This window comes from Delphinus delphis, chromosome 8, assembly GCF_949987515.2.
Source record: "Delphinus delphis chromosome 8, mDelDel1.2, whole genome shotgun sequence".
NCBI classification, from domain to species: Eukaryota; Metazoa; Chordata; class Mammalia; order Artiodactyla; family Delphinidae; genus Delphinus; species Delphinus delphis.
The window spans coordinates 30,650,123-30,668,284 of NC_082690.1; the positions used below are offsets into that span (position 1 = coordinate 30,650,123).

The 18,162-nt window shown below is 39.0% G+C and overlaps 1 protein-coding gene across 2 annotated transcripts in view; it reads left to right on the forward strand.

Annotated features, from left to right (window-relative positions):
• The window catches only part of PDGFD (platelet derived growth factor D), a 236,924-nt gene extending 219,000 nt beyond the window's left edge, over positions 1-17,924 (forward strand). For both annotated transcript variants that reach the window (XM_060017194.1, XM_060017196.1), the window contains exons 6-7: positions 5,838-6,052; positions 15,323-17,924. In XM_060017194.1, the coding sequence (XP_059873177.1) occupies positions 5,838-6,052; positions 15,323-15,448 (341 nt within the window). In that variant the 3' untranslated portion in view covers positions 15,449-17,924. The remainder of the gene's footprint in view (positions 1-5,837; positions 6,053-15,322) is intronic.
• Positions 17,925-18,162: the final 238 nt, after the last annotated feature.

Sequence of the window (18,162 nt, forward strand, 5' to 3'; positions counted from 1 at the left end):
GCAAAAGACATATTCCTGAGCACCTTGAGATGTGTATCAGAGAGCCAGCCTTCTGGATGGCATCCTTTACCCCATGTGGCACAGCTGCTAGAGCCCATGGGTCTTGGTGCCAATCTTCATGCATCACAGTTCATCCTTGATAGAGCTGGTTCTAGAACCCTAGTTTTTCAATTCTAACCCAACAACCATCAGTAGTTTGATTCATTTAGGTAGTAGTTACTGAGTACCTATTCCTTGCAAATGAAATCTGGATTGACTAGTGGTCTATAAATGGCCTGAACTTTTTCTAATTTTGACTTTAAGTTTATGGGTATCCCACAAAAGATAGATATTTAAGAAAAATCAGAAATGTTTGTCTTGGGGAGCTGTAGTGACTCCAGCTGTTTTTTATTGGATTTAGTTATTTCAAATATCCTGAAATGGCATGTTTGCTTAGACTACAAAAAAATAAAAAATGTTGTAGTTTTTTCATCAGTATGCTGCTTCTAACTGTTGAAACCAAATGGTTTTAGGAGAGGTGGACTTAAATGACCTATATTTGGTCCTTCCACTAGGGGCAAAGCACTAGGAGAGGGGAGATAAAAAGATGATTAACTCTGCTTTCAAGGACCTTATGGTTTAGTGGACAAGAAACACCTAAATAAAGAAAAGGATAAAGCAAAGTCTACAAAGTCAGTGCTATAATAGAAAGCAGAGAATGTGTGGTGAGTATATAGTGAAGGGGTCAGAGGAGATGTAGGGTGAATGTGCCCCTTGACTTAGAAGATTAAAATGACATAGTGGACTGAGATGTCAGAGAAGGTAAACTAGAATGACAAAAGCATGGTTTTAAAAAAGGCATGGGGCTTCCCTGGTGGCGTAGTGGTTGAGAGTCCGCCTGCCAATGCAGGGGACACGGGTTTGTGCCCTGGTCCAGGAAGATCCCACATGCCGCGGAGCGGCTGGGCCCGTGAGCCATGGCAGTTGAGCCTGCGTGTCCGGAGCCTGTGCTCCGCAACGGGAGAGGCCACAACAGTGAGAGGCCCACGTACCGCAAAAAAAAATAATAAAAAATAAAAAAATAGAAAAGGCATGGCCCTACTTCAAGCACTTGCTCTTCTATTGCCAAACCTGCACTGATATAGAGGCTGCTAGTGAGTGCCTGCTAAGAGAGTTCATAAAGAATTTTAGCCTGTAAAGGCTCAATTTGCTTGTATTAAAATGATTACTGGCTAGCTCCAAGAATATAGAGAAGTTTAACTGAACACTAGCAGATTCAGGAAGATAAAGAGAAAAAAGACTGGTGACACACATAACAGAATAGACTGATGAAAGACCAGCACAGTGAAAGCCAACCAATAAACTTGACACCAGAAGAGACTGACCCAAGGAAACCATCTTCCTATTGAACAAAACAAACTGTGAATCAAACATGCATGGGAAGGAAAAAAAAATTGTTTTCTTAAATTCAGTGTGAGGACATTATTTTGTTTCACAATGAATTTTTGTATTCACAAAAAAATTGAAATGATTAATTTAGAAAAGGCTTTTAAATTTTTATCATAAGCTGATCACCACCTATGCTGTGTTTGCTAAGCATGTGAAATATAATATTGGCTTTATCTGTCCTCTAGAAAGAATCTCTAGGGTTCTATCATTTGTTGCCCCCTGAAAACAATTGCTATCAGCCCATCCAACTCTTTACGTGGACCTCCGACTGGTTTTCATAACAAAGACTACAGGTAGATAAGGGCAAGAAGGAATGCAAGGAGAGATGAGGACAAAGTGAAGACCATGAATTGACAAAAGTCCTCTCATTTCAGGTGAAAAAATATGAAATTCATTGTATTTCTCAATACCAAAGAAAAAAGTACGTTCTGTGCAGTAGCCTGGTTTATTTGCAAGAACCCAGTGTACATTTCCAGTACAATCCGATAGATGAATGTGTGTGCCCAGGAGTACATGCTTGGGTATATGTAATTGACAGCATCTTGAAAGTGACAGGTCAGTGCCTAGCAACGCACCTAGGAAGCCAGGTCATTTGACAGCGAGTAGACCTCTAGACGGAAAGCTCCAGCAGGGCTCATAGAATCTGCTCTTTGCACCCTCCTTCAACTCTTTAGACCTGGGCTCAGAAATGCAAGAGTAATGAAAAAGCCTGAATTCAGACTCTGGCTCTACCACTGACTAGGTATGTGGCTGTGGACATGTTCTTTTCCCTACCCTCTCAGAGCCTCAATTTTCTCAAGTGTAAAAGTGTAAAAGTAAGGGTAATGATAGTATGTAATTCCTAGCATTTATGGGGATTTCATGCAATTGTATATGTGAAGAACTTTTCATGCTACCTGATACTTAGGAATATAGATGGTCAATATAAAAAAGACCAGGCTGACTCTCCTTCCTCCCAAACCTGACCCTGAATGGATTAGAAACTGAACCAGTGAGTGCATTCACCAATGTACCATTGCTTTACACATCCCTTTCCTAGTGCTCAGATCCTAGAGCTCTTACCACAGCCCAGGTACCTCTGTGACTAGGCTGCACTTTCAGGCCAGAGCTGCAGAAAAAAGGGTGCTCCCTGAGGTTCTAGGCAGTGGCCCATATTGAATTACCATGTCCAGAGGAAGGCTCTGACAACAGTGGAGCCTTCTCAGCCTTTCCATCAGGTTGTCATTACACAGCCCAAAGACGTAACTAATGTCAAAAATCCATGAGAAGGCAAGACTCAAATTCAAAAGGACGTAAAAAGAAGGATTATAACATTATGTACACCTGGGTGAAATAAGGGCAGCTAGGTGCAATTAATGAGCCTTTGAATGAAATTTGGAACGTCCTTGTTGCTCTGTAATATTCTGCTGTGGAGATTGAAGCGGGAATGGAAAGGGCAGCTCCCCTCTCTGAGTTTGTACTGCTTGGCCTGCCTCCCTCACACCAGAGCCTGCCTCCCTCACACCAGAGCCTCCCTTCGGACCAGAGCACTGGAAGTCTTAACTGCCACTCATTCCCTTGTCTGGCTCCCTGCTCTGCTGCACTGCCTAGTCAGTCTTCTTTGACTGGAAATTCAACATCCCCTGCAGAAATTCTGCAGTGGCACTTTGAAGTTATTTGCATCCACTCTGAAGAACCTTTTAGTTCTCGTTCTAAATTGAATGCCTTCGTGGTTTCAATCCCCTGATAAGCAGGGCAGCTGGATTCTACAGCAGTCATACTGGGTCACAGTTCTGAGTCACGTCAGTGAATTGATGCATAAAACTGACAACATCGTAAATCTCTTCATGGCAGGTAGGAAACGGAAATAACCAGTGCTAGTCGGTAAAACAGTTATACAATGTGAAGAGTTTTGTTCCAAGATGAGTAAGGCATACATGCCTATCCTGATTCGTTGACAGCACTTTGGGGGTTAGCTGAATTCCCACAGGGAATCATATTGTAGTTTGGTTTGGACATATTCTGGAGATAAGGGTGTAGCCATTTACCACCCCAGTCCTAGCACAATGCCATACGGGAAAGCTTGATACAGTGCCAGGAAGGTCGATCTTCCTCCTTCAGCTATAAGGTTGCCTGCCATTCCCCCACTCTGCCTGATGTGGCAGAGACCATGAGGCAAAAGAGAGAATGACTTTGAGCCCAGTTTTCCTACTTAGTATTCACTTTGAGTGAGTAATACACATCTCAAAAGGGTGGGCGAAAAAAAAAGAGGGTGGGGAACAACGACAGGTAGTCCTATGTATCATATGCCTAGCAGAGGACTGGCTGAACTCAAGTACACTCAGTACTGTCACTTCCTTCCCATCCCTCTCTGCCTTCCACATGCCACAACCCCTTCCTGCTAATAGGTGTTAGACAAAATATATTCCCATCATCACAAGCAACAGCTTTGGCCCTCTGCATTAGCCCTGTCCATAGCCCAGTAATGCACAGCCAGCATCAGTATTTATCTCAAGGTGACACTTGTAATGGATGATTGGTGCACTTCTTAATCCATTTACATAATCCTTTCTGCTTTGCTTGCAGTTATTTTCAGGGCTTTAGCAGCAATAAAATGGTTCCTTTCCCAAGACAGAGTTCATTCACTTTAAATCTGGCTTGATTATAGCTAAACTTATGACATGTCTTTACAACGGAAGGGGAAAAAAGCAATAAATTATGCACAGTAATTATTTAGCATTTATTCAGCCCCCACAGTGTCCTGGGCTCAGCATATAACAGTTGGGGGAAAATCCCTGCCCTTGAGAATCAAAGGCACTCAAGGCAGAGCATTAGTCCAATTGCCATTTAATTCCTTATTCAAGGAGTCATTGACCGTATGGCCAGCCTTTTAGCTGACTTCATGGGGTTAAGTGGACTCTCCACCCACTCGTGCCTTCTTTTATTTCTGTTTCATTCAGATGCATTCTACTGACAGCATCCTTAGCCTTTGACCTCTACCCCAAAAGAGCACTCCTTACCGTTCCTCAAGCAGTTTTGGTTTAGGACTAAGACATTTAATGGGGCTAGAATCCAGAGTAAGCCTGATGATAACTGCCTAACGTTTGTGGGATTCCTTCTGTGGTGGCCTGGCTGGTGACACGGGAAATGCACTCAGAAATGGTGTGGAACCCGGAGGTGGCGGGGGGGGGGGGGGGACAAAGGACTTTCTTATAACTGCATTCTTGTGAGAAGATAGTCATGTACATTCACCTGCCAGACAATTTGGATGCCAAATAGATGGGTGATTAGATGGATTTTGAGACCACAAATTAAAATGTAATTTATATACTACAATAATACAAATTTAACTCAAGTAAAATATTAATGACTAAAATTTGAAAATTTAGGGTGATGCTCTTAATTCATAGAAGTCCCAATAACCAACCCCCCCCAGATAATCATTTACATAGAATAACGGCCAAAAGAGAGAAATAGAGGAGAAAGATCTGAAAAAAAAATTTTTTTTAATTATTGACCATTTGACTTTAAAGGAAAAAATTGAAGGAAAAATCAAAATGAATCAAGATGAATAAAATAACCAGCATTAATTAATACCAGGCACACTGCATTCAATACTTCAAATATTGCTGTGAAATAAGTAAAGTTATACTATTTACATTTTATAGATGAAGAAGCAGAGGTTTGGAGGAGTCAAGTAACTTTCCAACTAAAAGGAGGCATAGCCATTATGTGAATGCAGCTGTAGCTTTACTGCAGAGCCCAAGCACTTAACCAGTATTCTATACTGCCATCTAGGACCCAATGCACAAATATCCGTCATATTCACAACCCCCAAAAAGCCATGTCCTTTGACATTTTAGTTGACCTCGGAGTTAAAATGAAGCCAAAACCTTTTTATTCCTCACATTTACTTGTAAAATTTCACTGCCAGGTGCATCGATTAGAGTAATTCTTCCTAATGTGTCCCTGATATAATTCAAATTGTATTTAAGTAATGGCTTACAGTCAGGAGTTATTTAGAATCAAGAAGATACACACACACACACACATTTTTTAAAGCAAAGACAATTATTTTAAATTGCTGAATGTTACATTTTCTTTCCTTGGAACTTTTTTTTTTTTTTTTGCATTGAAAAAGTGCAAGGAAAATTGAGCCAAGATATAGATTTAGCTAAGTTTTTGAAGGTTTTCTGTTTTCTGTTTCTGTTTTCTTTGCTGTTGTTGACTTTTTTTTTTTTTGAAGGGCAGATAGGATCAAAAGAGAAATTAGATTTTCCATCTTTGGTGTTTGGGAGATCCCAAGGATAGATTCAAGCCCTGGGTTAAGGCTGTCCTCACAGAATCTTCCCAGCCTGTTCGCAAAAATGTGTGCCGAGTGTGTATGCCATAGTTGTGCACTTGTTTACACGATGCTGTGTTTCTTACAGTTGACCTGGACAGGCTCAATGATGACGTCAAGCGTTACAGTTGCACTCCCAGGAATTACTCGGTCAACTTGAGAGAGGAGCTGAAGGTGACCAATGTGGTCTTCTTTCCACGCTGCCTCCTCGTGCAACGCTGTGGGGGAAACTGTGGCTGTGGAACTGTCAGCTGGAAGTCCTGTACGTGCAATTCAGGGAAAACTGTGAAGAAGTATCACGAGGTATGCCGTTTTCAGATTTCTTTGTTGCAGTGCTGCATTTAGCCCTTTTCAGCTGCAAAAGTCTTGTAATCTCTAGGCTGCTGGGAAACAGGGCCATTGCGTTGGTTGTTCACGTTGTTCACTGCACAGGGGCACTTCCCACGGGGATGACTGGGAAATTGTACTCAAGCTAAATTTGCTAAGCTAGGTGCCCTGGGGAGAGTGTATCCTGAAGAAGGGTTTCCTTTTTCTAACCCTTATTCATAATATACTATGTGGGTTGACAACAGTCTTGTTAGTATACACAGTCAAATGTATGATGCAGTAATTTGAGAGCTTACTTGGCTTCCTTATAGAAATATGATGGGATTCATTCACAGTGTATGACTGCAAATCTAGGTTATGTTAAGAAAATGCTAAGAGCCAAACTTTAATTCAATCAAGTCATTGAAAAAGGAAGCAAGGTAAAGATAGCAAAATATAAATTGTCAGAAAAGATACATTGTTGGAGACTTTTTCATTCTCTAAATATGGAAATATTTTTCTTCCAGAAGAACTAATTTTTCCTAAATATGACTGAGTGCTCTGAGGAATCAGCTCTGAAATTATGCAAAAATAAACAAAAGTAAACCTAAAGATATAAGAGGAACAAAAATTTAAGGAGAGCAGTAAACCTTGATGATAATAACAAGGAATGCATGTAAGCCTTTACTGTGTACCAGACATCATTGTAAGCAATCATTAGCTCACTTGGCAGTTTCTCCACAATGCTGACAGGAGAGTGCTATTTTTATTCCCTTTTTATAGATGAGTAAACTGAGACCAGCAGTAGATTGACCAGCGTGACTTGGTCAGTAACTCACAGAGCCAGGACCTAAACTGATCAACTGTTTTCTAAAATCTATATTCTTATCACTAGTAACACTGTGCTCTCTTTGTTAAAAATATATAGCACTTTATTGAAGATTAAAGAAACAGTGGACTTCAGGGGAGTTAGCACTGCTCTTGAAATTGACGGCAACCCTATTACTTCCTGATTTTGTGAGTCACTAAAGTTTAGAGATGCGGTTTTCATGTGCGTGAAATAGGACTAAGAAATTATATCCGATAATCCCGTACAGGATGGTTCTGGGGAATCGCATAAAACGGTGCATATGAAGTGCATTTTGTAAGATGTGAAACATCTTTTTGAAATATGTCTAAAATATAAACTAAAGGATTTCCCTGGTGGCACAGTGGTTAAGAATCCACCTGCCAATTCAGGGTACATGGGTTCAAGCCCTGGCTTGGGAAGATCCCACATGCCACGGAGCAACTAAGCCCGTTCGCCACAACTACTGAGCCTGCACTCTGGAGCCTGTGAGCCACAACTACTGAGCCCACATGCCACAACTACTGAAGCCCACATGCCTAGAGCCCATGCTCCGCAACAAGAGAAGCCACTGCAGAGAGAAGCCTGCACACCGCAAAGAAGAGTAGCCCCGGCTCGCCTCAACTAGAGAAAGCCCATGCGCAGCAACAAAGACCCAATGCAGACCAAAAATATATATATATATGTGTATATATATATATATATATATATATATATATATATATATATATAAAATATGAAGCAAACACTATTGTTAGGAATTATTGTTTGAGTTGCTTTTCATCAGTATCCACCAAAACAAAGGAATAGATGGTGCTCCCTAAATAAAAATCTCCCGCTTTATACAACAATTTTGTTATCCTGAAAACAATAAAACAATAAGTTAGGAGGTAATTTCTGAGCTAAATGAAAAGGGATACGTCATAAGCAGTATTTTCAACTTGGGAAATGCAGGAGGTCGGAGACCATAATAACTCTGCTTACCTCAGACAGACAGGGACACACGATTTTAGACCTGCATAGAGCTGGTTTTCTTAGTCACAAGAATTTCTTACTCCACCCCACAGTTTTCAAAGTAAAAAAAATATCTGTTCTCATATCCAGAGAATGCTGTTGACTGTGTTCATTGTGTTTTATTTTTGTATGACCTGATGAACTCTAGATTGGACTTTGTCCTTTGTGTCTAAGAACGTGAATTTTGTATTGTTGAGTCATACCCGGAGGACAAATGCAGAATTCAGTAATTTGGTTCAAGTTAAAATAAGCCAGGAAGTGACAAGATCTCTACATAGTCTTAACTGTGAGGAAAAATATGTGAGTTCAGGCCTTTGATGCTTTATTTTCATCTTGACTCTCTGCTCAGATAGAAGTTGCAGTTTGATTTTTTAAATTGCTTATTGTAGAAACACAGAGTTAAACATACACCCAAAAGGACCCTCACCTCCCAGACAGTTAACTCTGAAGGAGTCTGAAGGGTCCTTTTCTTAGGTCTATTCTCGTCTCTGTACACAGTAGCTGTTACCTGTAAATTTCTGTTCACAATTAATATCTAGAAGGGGAAGCCCTTGATCTCTTTGTTCAGTCACATGAGTGGGTCTAAAATGTTGGCATATTTTTGAAACTGCTGTCTAAATCATGTCTTTGAAACATGTCATGATATTTTTACTTCTCAGAGTCTGCTGAGCTCTGTACAAAGTCACTTTGCTGAGTTCTGGACAAAGGGACAAAACAGCATACCTGTTTTGTCAGTAACTGCATACCTGGAACACACACAGCTGGCACACTTCCCCCAAACTCCTAAAATACCTTTGAAATGTGTCACAGTGACCACTCTGTCCAGTGCCCTGTGGAAAAGAGCAGGAGGCTTGTTCCATTTGCAGAAGTGGGGGTTGCTTGAGCTCAGTCTCATTAGGGAAGAATCCTTATCCTCTATTCTATTAGTTCTATGTCTGTATTCTTAACTCAGAGAAATGAGAAACTGGTTTCCCCAGCTCCTGGTTGTAACTGATGAAATGTGAAATGAGTTTTCATGAGAGATGAGCACCCTTAAGGGGGTGACTAGAACTTGTCACATAAGCAGGCCTGTATGACTCCACAGATATTTCAAAGCTCAACATTTAAGGAATAAAATCCAAGAAATTAAAAATGTATAATTATAAAATTACCAATAATTAGAAATTATAAATAGAAGTAAGTTAATATCATTGCTCTTTTCCCAGGTCATGCGACTTCTCCTGTAGGGCTCTGAGCATTTTTTCACTGTGCAATAAAATGTTACCATCTTATTATTTCCTGTTCTCAAAACTTTGTAGGTATCCTGTTAAAGTATTTTTCCTTTTTCCTATTAACCTTTCTATGCTTCTTGGAATATGTAGGATATAAAAAAATACTTTTGGTAGTGATTCTTAAAAAAGGGAAAGTTCCAGAAAACATATTTTGTAGACAATTAGAGGATGCTATTATTTTAGTTATCTTTCCTTAATAATGTGTAATGAAGGGATATTTCCTAAAAATATGGTGACCTTTTAAATTAATATTTACTGGTTTATTTTTTTATCGTTTGGTCTCCTGGCTATATCCATTCAGTAAACAGCCAAAACCTTAGGAGGCAACAGAGAGAGAAAGATAGAAGTTAATTTTCTCTGTCCTTCCTCTCATGATTTCGTCACAATGCTGATATACCTGCACTATCTGGTAGAACTTTCTGCAGTGATAGGAATGTTCCATATCTGTACTATCCAATCTGGTAGTCACTAGCAACATGTGGTTATGGGGTATTTGAAATGTGTGTAATGCAAATGAGAAACTGAATTTTAAATTTTATTTAATTTTAACTAATTTAATGTAAATAGCTACACATGGCTAGGGGATACCATATTGAACAGCATAAGCCTAGACACATCTCTGTGTCTGGCATATTTACAACATCTAGAATCATTCCTGTTGCTTGAAAAAATGACTTCGGAGGATTCTTTTTATTTTAACTTTACTTTAAGTATACGAATTTTATATTAAAAATTTGCTACCCATTACAGTTTGAGTTAGAAGACGTAAGCAGATATTTATATATATGAAACAAAAGATTAACTAGAGGTAATAAAATGTTGAGCTTTAGACTTGAGATAAAAGAATGGTACTTTTAATTTTTACATGTTTTAAGCATCTATCATTGAAACAAATTTCGGTAAAGTTGCAAATTGAAACCAGTGAGACAGGAAAGCAATTTTTTTAAAAGGTTTCTACTCTATGGCAAAGGCAATGAGTTTTGGGGTTATGATTATAACTAACCATAACAAAAGTCAAGAAAATCTCTTTTCTATTCTTTTTCTGGAAACAGCATTTCTAGAGCTTATATAGAGTCTCCCTGCTTCTTCCCCTTTCTCCCTCTTTGAGTGAGACCATGAGACAACGCTCTTGCAGGCCTTTCCTGTGTGTTCTTAGAAGAGACAAGACAATAGAGAAAAAAAATCACACAACTCAAGAGAGAAGATGTGGGCTCACATGGGAGGCCACCTAGGGCCAGCTACTTAAAACTCCCCAGGGCCTTGAGTTTGCTCACTTACTCCCCACGATAACCTACAATTTTGAGTTCCCAGACAGATCTGAAATTATATGATATCCATTCACCTACTCTCTAGATCTTATTTTACTGAAATTGTGTTAGGAATGTAAACAAATTGGTGGTTGAAGTGCTAAGTAAATGCAAACGAACAAAGATATATGATCTGGAACAGTTACTGTTTATAGAATGCTTATAAAAAAGTTTATTTGCTCTTCGGTAGTAATACCTGTGCTACTTATCTCTTGGGGATCCTGGTAGAATGAAAGCATCTGAAGACTGTAAAGCACTAGACAGATGTGGGTGGAATTTTCTGAGAATGTGGTTGGGCCTTCTCAGTTCTGACTCCCTTATGACCCAAATGACTCACTGGTGAAGTGATTCTCTAAGTACTATAAAGTGCATACATCCTTTCCCTTGGAGCTCTGGCTTCACATTAGGCCTTCCTGCCAAAGTTTAGCAAACCTGCCTTGGGGTATGATACTCCCCAGGTAGACAAAGGCCTATCTGTGACATGAATGATAATCAATGCTAATGCAGTGCTTTGAAACTTGGTGGCCAGCTAGGCTTCCATTATGTTTTCTGCAATTGGTGGGCTGAACGTGTAGTCATTAACCCTCTAAAGTGCTGTCAAAATCATTTACCTGTTTAGTTCTCTGAAGGTAGAACTGTGGCTAAATACACCCCAAAGTGCTCACAGAAAATTTCAATTATAAGTAAATGTTCACTTACTTTTAGAGGTCAAGATTGCATTTTGAAAATTCATGAGCATTGTATAGACCCATAGTATAACCCCCGCTTTGGTCACCTTCATACTTAGCTTGTCAGCAAAACAGTGCTGAACTCTGTTATTTGTGTCTTTCTTATTGAGGACTATGTCTCAGCTTCCCTTGAAACTATCACCTGCAAGATGAGCAATGACCCAGGTAGAAAATAATATGTTATCCCTTCTCAAAGTATTTTTGCTTTTAGTCACTTTGGGTTTCAGAAAAGTTGACTACCAGCCCTTAAAAATCTTAACATTTTTCATAAAGTCTATAAGCATGAAAGAAATCAAAATGGAAGCAAAAAATATGAAGCTTTTTTTTCTTAAGATAAGAAACTATGTGTACTGAATGCTACCTGCTTTAGGAGTTGGGTAGAACCTTAAATAAACTCTTAATCATTCAGGTTTATACAATGCATGTGTCCTGAAATATGTACTTGTGTTCCTATGTCAGCCATTAATTTGAGAACTGTCAAGGCCTTAACAACCTTTTTTATATTCCCAGTAAACAAGAACTCAACTTGGTAGATAGCTTTTCTGCCTAGTATTGTTTTATTAGCGTAATAGCTTTTCGGCAATGATTCATTCAGTGGTTTATCGGCAACAAGGCGAGTAACCGTAGTAAAATATCTTTTGTGTTATGGTAATTTGCAAACTGAGAATCTTTGATTTTGTGTAGTGGTATGAAAGCTGCTGGCTCAGTCATTCTGCATTTAGTAAAAGTCAACTTTCCTTGGCTTCCTGTGGTTTTCCAGATGGTGGAGAAGGGCCAAGATTGCCATTTTCACCCATAGGTGATAAGAAATGGCTGGCTGCTCTTCCATGGATTTTTATTTCAGTGTGTGTGCTTGCAGCTGCAAATGAAAGCTCAGAAAATAGGAAAGCATTTTGTGATGGTACCTATTAGTGTGTCCTTTGGCAGCTGTAATTAATTCAATGGTTCCTTTCCTTTAAAGGTGACCAGATAACCCATAGACAGTTTGCTTTCTCAGATAAAGGCTTTTCATTTTTCTTTTAACTTTTCATGCTCTCTCAAATCAGCTTTGCTTTCTTCCTCCTTTCAATGCTGTATACCTGAACCTAAGACTATTACATGGTCTGAAAGCTTTGAACATCAGTGCTGTGATCAGCCAGTAAAGCAGTCCAATTTCCACTTTGTTCAAACAACGCTTTCCTGTCTTGTCTGGAAAAGTGTCTGCCAATTCATTTTTCTCCTCTTATCAGCAAAACACATATATACTGTGCTCACAAGGCTTAATATAAAACACAGGGAAAATCCCTGAACAATCAGGAGACCAGTTAGAAAAACTGGCCAGGCTCTGCTCTCATCCCAAAGCACACACTTTCATTTGTCGTCAAAAGAGGAAGCAAATCAACAGAGCACTGATTTTATAGATATCAGTCATGGCAACATATTAGGCTTTGATAATGGTCTTTTTTAAACAGAGAATATTTATCATATGCTCAGCTTCTTAGGAATCATTTTGTTACCCTGAATATTCCAACTCCCAAATCTGGTTTATAGGCTGGACAACAGTGACTAATATTAGAGAAATTCTTGGCAAAGTTGTAGGAACCCAACCCTTAACCCCTTCCAAGGCATTTTGACCAAATACGGCACAATAGGGCTTTCATATCTGTCATGGGCAGGGTATTTAATACCCCAAAATGCAATATACTCTTCATCCATTGCTTTGGTTACTTTTTTTTTCACAGAGACACAACAGCTTTTATTTTCTTTAGAGACCCAGCAGGAGAGCACATGGGAGCAGGGAAAGGCAAATGTCATTGCCATTCTGCTCTCGATACTTGAAATTTTATTTCACAATCGTGAAAGGCTTAAAAGTGATGCAAAGCATAGGCCACTTCATTTTGGCCTCTGCTTTATTTCTTGGCTTATTTTGTTTTGCCCCGTCTGTTTGTTGGAGGTTGGGGTAGAGGAGATGCAGGGAGGACACACCGTGAACATACATGCCCATACTTCTGCACTGGCAGCATCACCCACCACGTTCACCCAGGTACATTCTTTAGCAGCTACTGTGTTCCCAACATGCTGCTGACCTGCACAAACAAAATTTCAATTTCCAGGTAAGGGCACTAGTTAGGCCACATGGAGTCAAATACTGGTTACACCAGTCACTGGCTCTGTAACCTTAATCTCTCTCTTTCCTTATCTGGGAACAAAATTAGAAAAGTACCTATCTCATAGTATTGCAGTGACATCCAAAACATTTAATAATTGCAAAGTCACAACAGAGTGTGGCATCTAGTAAAAACTCAATAATGTTAGTGATTGTTTTTGCGATCCTTGTCCTCAAGGCACTGGTAATACAATTAATAGAGAGAAAGCATTATACGTCATGTGAACTTATGTGATACATAGTGTAAGTGCAGTAGAATTGCAGGTAAAAAAGATAAGTAGCTATCAAAACTGGCATCTGGACTACCTTTACTACAATCAAGTAGTTTTGAGTCTTTATGCCTCCCTCATGAACTCTCCTGGGGCATTCCTTCCCACCCAACCCACCCCAGTTTTGTATTCACAATATTCTTTTGAAGCTCTTCTACAAATGGGACTCGGTATTTCACTCTGTGTTAGCAGAGTCCAGGCTCCTTAGCTTTATTGAACATTGAACAAATGACCTGCCCCACAGAACTCTTATGGAACAACAGGGCTAAATGCTAAAGTAAAGGGGACACGTGAGGACTGAGGACTCTAGGCCTAGTGTCCTAATAGATGGTTTTGGTTTGTTTATGACTTGAAACAGGTAATGTGAGGATGAGAAAATTGCTGGGAAGACAATCCATAGTAAAAATTTGTGGGGATGCCATGAAAAGTTATACAGCCTTGAAAGCATCTAATCTTCATCTAGGACCAACGTATACCAAGCATCAGGTCCCCATTTCAGTTCACATGTGTGCCTGACACAGCTTTGAGACACAAAAGGAAATCGTAACCACATTGGAGAGGTGTTGGGTCCTTGGGTTCGAGTGTGCTAGAAGCCTAGAGGACAAAAGCCCTGCTCCAGCTCCAGGTTGCCAGAAGACTCTGGCCCCTGGCCTCCTTTGGAATCTCAGTTCTCCTGCCTATAAATTGTGAATAAAGATACCTTCTCTACTGTGTGACAAGGTTTGTCTGAGGGCAAACGAAATAGTGCATCTGTGCAAATTCTTTGAAAACCATAAAATGCTACATAATACGTGTAGCATGTGGTGTCATGCAGAGTTTAGAGTCTAAAAGGGAAAGTAGAACAAAATCAAAAATAAAGGCTAACAGGAGCTTCAGAATATAAAACAAGAAGCAATTAAACTGACTGTGGAGTGTATAGAAAACCAGTATTTGTGCATATGATGGCAAATATTGACTTCAGTGAAGGCCACACTAGGGAAGAAGAGTTAGCTCCTATTTAAACTTAATAATTCAAAAAATTACATTTAAACCTATTAATGTAAAAAATTAAGGATATACTTTATTAATTCAAGAAATGTCATACTGTTATACAGGTATCAATGTACAAAGATCTTAGTGGAGCATGATCTGTTTCGAATTGTAATAGGTATTATATCTTAACAAATATGTAAGAACATACACACATTTTCAGTTATTTATGGCCACTAATGACCTTCGTCAGGGCAAAATGTTTTACATCAAGCAAACATTTAGCAATACCAGCATATTATGTTCATGACTTTATTCATTGTCCTGTCTAAAGAGATAATAATATGCTCAGTATTATATTTATCCATAACACATGCTTTGGTTAGAAGAATCCTTATGATAATATTTGGGACAGCACTTGGCACAAAGCAGCCCCTTAGAAAGCTCTCAGTAAATACCTGCTCAGACACCTGAAGTCATCGTGGTACTGCAGGTAGGTAATGCAGGAGGCATTACTCTATGATCAGTGAACTCCATTACTTTAAGGAGTTGATGATTGTCTGTAAAAATATTTATATGTGTGCAATCTAAGAGCAAGCATATAGCTTTCATTGGATCCTCAAAGGCTTAAGAACCAGTTGTCATAAAGAGAATAAGTGGTATGTAGTTGAGTTATACTCCAGGTGCTTTCTAACAGAAAATGCTTTTTGTCCTAGGTGTTAAAGTTTGAGCCTGGCCATTTCAAGAGGAGGGGCAGAGCGAAGCACATGGCTCTCGTTGACATCCAGTTAGATCACCATGAGCGGTGCGACTGTATCTGCAGCTCAAGACCACCTCGATAAAAGAATGTGCACATACTTACATTAAGCACGAAAGAACCTTTATTTTAAGGAGGGTGTGGTAAGGGACCTCTTTCCCACCAGCAACCGAACTTACTATTAGCTTGCAAAGCAATGAATACAAGTGACTGCTGAGTTTCAACCTAGCTTTGTTAGTGCCATGAGTAGAAAGGTGTATCATCAATCTCTATATCCAAGAATATAGGATTGCATTTAATAATAGTGTCTGAGGATATATATGTATATATATCCATGTCTCTGTGTAAATAGATCATATGGTTTATTCAGTATATATAACCAGGTACACCAGAGCTTACATATGGTTTAATTACCTAGACCCTTAAAATCTGACAAAATAAGGGACATAGTAAATACATGGAACATGTCTTTGAAGATTTGGAAGATGAATTTGTTTAAGTTTTGAATCACAAAACAATTTTGGATCTTGCTCTTTTAAAGAAAGCACCATGTATATTAAAAACCAATAAACGAGATTTTCTTATGCATATATCTTAATTATAAAAAAAGAAAAAATATGGTTTCTGGGAAAAGCACATTCCTAACCATTTTTCTCACGAGATGTACTACATACTTGGCTATATAGACAATAATTACCTGTCTCCAAAAGCATGTCATAATAATATAAGTGCTTTAGAAATAAAGCCATTAAGGCTTCTTTTTTATGTGTCTTGCTGACACATGCAAATTCATTAACACCTATCTCCAAAAAATTCTCACAAGGTTTATTATTATAGTTCTATAAGAGACAATTTATAAGCTATAGCAGAATTGTTTCTTTTCAAAAACCTCTCCACGGAAGTAACTCCTTTGGAGAATGGCATGAGGACTCTGCATGAGCCTTTCAAAATAGTGTTCATTGAAAAATGTGGGCAGTTGAAAGTCAAAAAAGTGAGCATTGAAATATTAACATAACTGGGAATCAGATGGAATATTTGAATGGGATCCATATTTAATAATGGATACATACTCTCCAAATTATGCCAGTTAATTTTACGTATCTTGCTTTTGTGTTTCTGTCTCTTCAATATACAGACATGGATTTACAATGACATTTTATATTTGGCAAGCCATTATGGACTATTTATAGCCTAGAAGCTTTTGTGTATTAAAACAACCCAGGTTTATTGATATAGATTCCTAATCATGTACTCACTCACCATTCAATTCAGATGAATTCCTGTTTCTGACCTAAGTGAAATTAGATCTGGGGTCTCTGGTTCTTTCCAAATCTATGGAGCTTGTTCTAAGAAGCCACACTGGAAATTGTGGGTGCACAAGTTCGGCCCTGCTCTACAATAGGAAGCAGTCTTTGCACTGGGGGTTATTATTTGTACTTAGAGTAATTTTTCCTCCCCGGCTCCTTAATGTCTGTTAAGACCTCAGAGACTGACCCCAGGCATAAGAAGTGATTCATCATTCTCCAAAGCAAGTCTCTTAAGAGAGTGACACTGAAATCAAGATAGCTCAGGGGCTGCTCAGAGAGAATGACAATTTTCTTCTCACCTTGAAAGAAAATAGGAGAGCCAGTTTCTTCCCTGAGTCCAGGGCCCTACTGACTACAGCCAAGTTGAGTGAGGGCTATGTGACTGGGGCTCATTAAGTCCCAGTGTCAGAGGAGTGGCCTAAATATACTTGGATTTCTGAGCGTGGTGCTTTCAGGACCAAGTTCTCAACCATCCTTAGGAGCTCATTTCTGCTCAGCTCTTTGAAAGGCCAATGCTTATTGAAGATGTTCCTTCAAAAATTCCCGGAAAGCGACCAGTGTTTTTACCTCGGGGGATGACTGGTAAAAATACTCTATTGCTGAGTTGCCCGAAATCCCAGATCACAATCAGAAATAGCTGAGGCAGACCCTCTAGTAATCAGGAACCACTCTTCCCCTTCATGCCTCTTACAAGTTTCCAGTGAAAACATAGCCTTCCTGTACCAAAACCCAAATTTGTGTTATATCACTCTAGCTGGTTCAGCCATAAGTATGAAGAATTAGAGTGTTCTACCCAGTTTTCAATAAACCTTCCAGGTTGCAATGACCAGGATGGTTTTCAGTTAAAGCCCCATTTGTACTTTTTATTTATTAGCTGAAATGTAAGCAGGCATATTCACTCACGTCTTTTTTTCTTTCCTGAGTGTTTTATTAAAACTTCTCCCTTGGTTATCTGTTATCTATTGCACTTCTAACATGCAGCCAATAAATCTGTTTCACTGCCATTAAAGGGATAAAAAGCTCACCGTACAAATTACATTTCAAAATAAATCCTAATAAATCCTCATTTCTGCATGGCTCACACACCTGGAATAATGCCTTCTGTTCAATATGTTCTTATAGGGCAGAGCACTTTTGTAAGTAGAATTTTTCATGTTTTTTGTCATATCAGTAACATGCAGCTTTTTCGTCTTGTAGCATTTTCTATAACAAATGTAATATGCCTCTTATCTTCATGAAAAATAAATATTGCTTATGAACAAAACTACTCCATTATTTAGTACTCAACTGCAGTTTTAAAAGGTGCACAATGTTACAAACTTACTTCCCCAAACACATGCAGCTGCTTGGAGTGACAAGATTGGGTGATTTCTGCAGGCCTGGTTTTTCTAAAATAAACAGTATTTTAGAATGTTGTTCCCTGAAAACAGGCTTTTACTTTGTCCCTTCCTGAAGCCACCGGAAACCGGAAATTAAGTGGGACTTGGGTTTT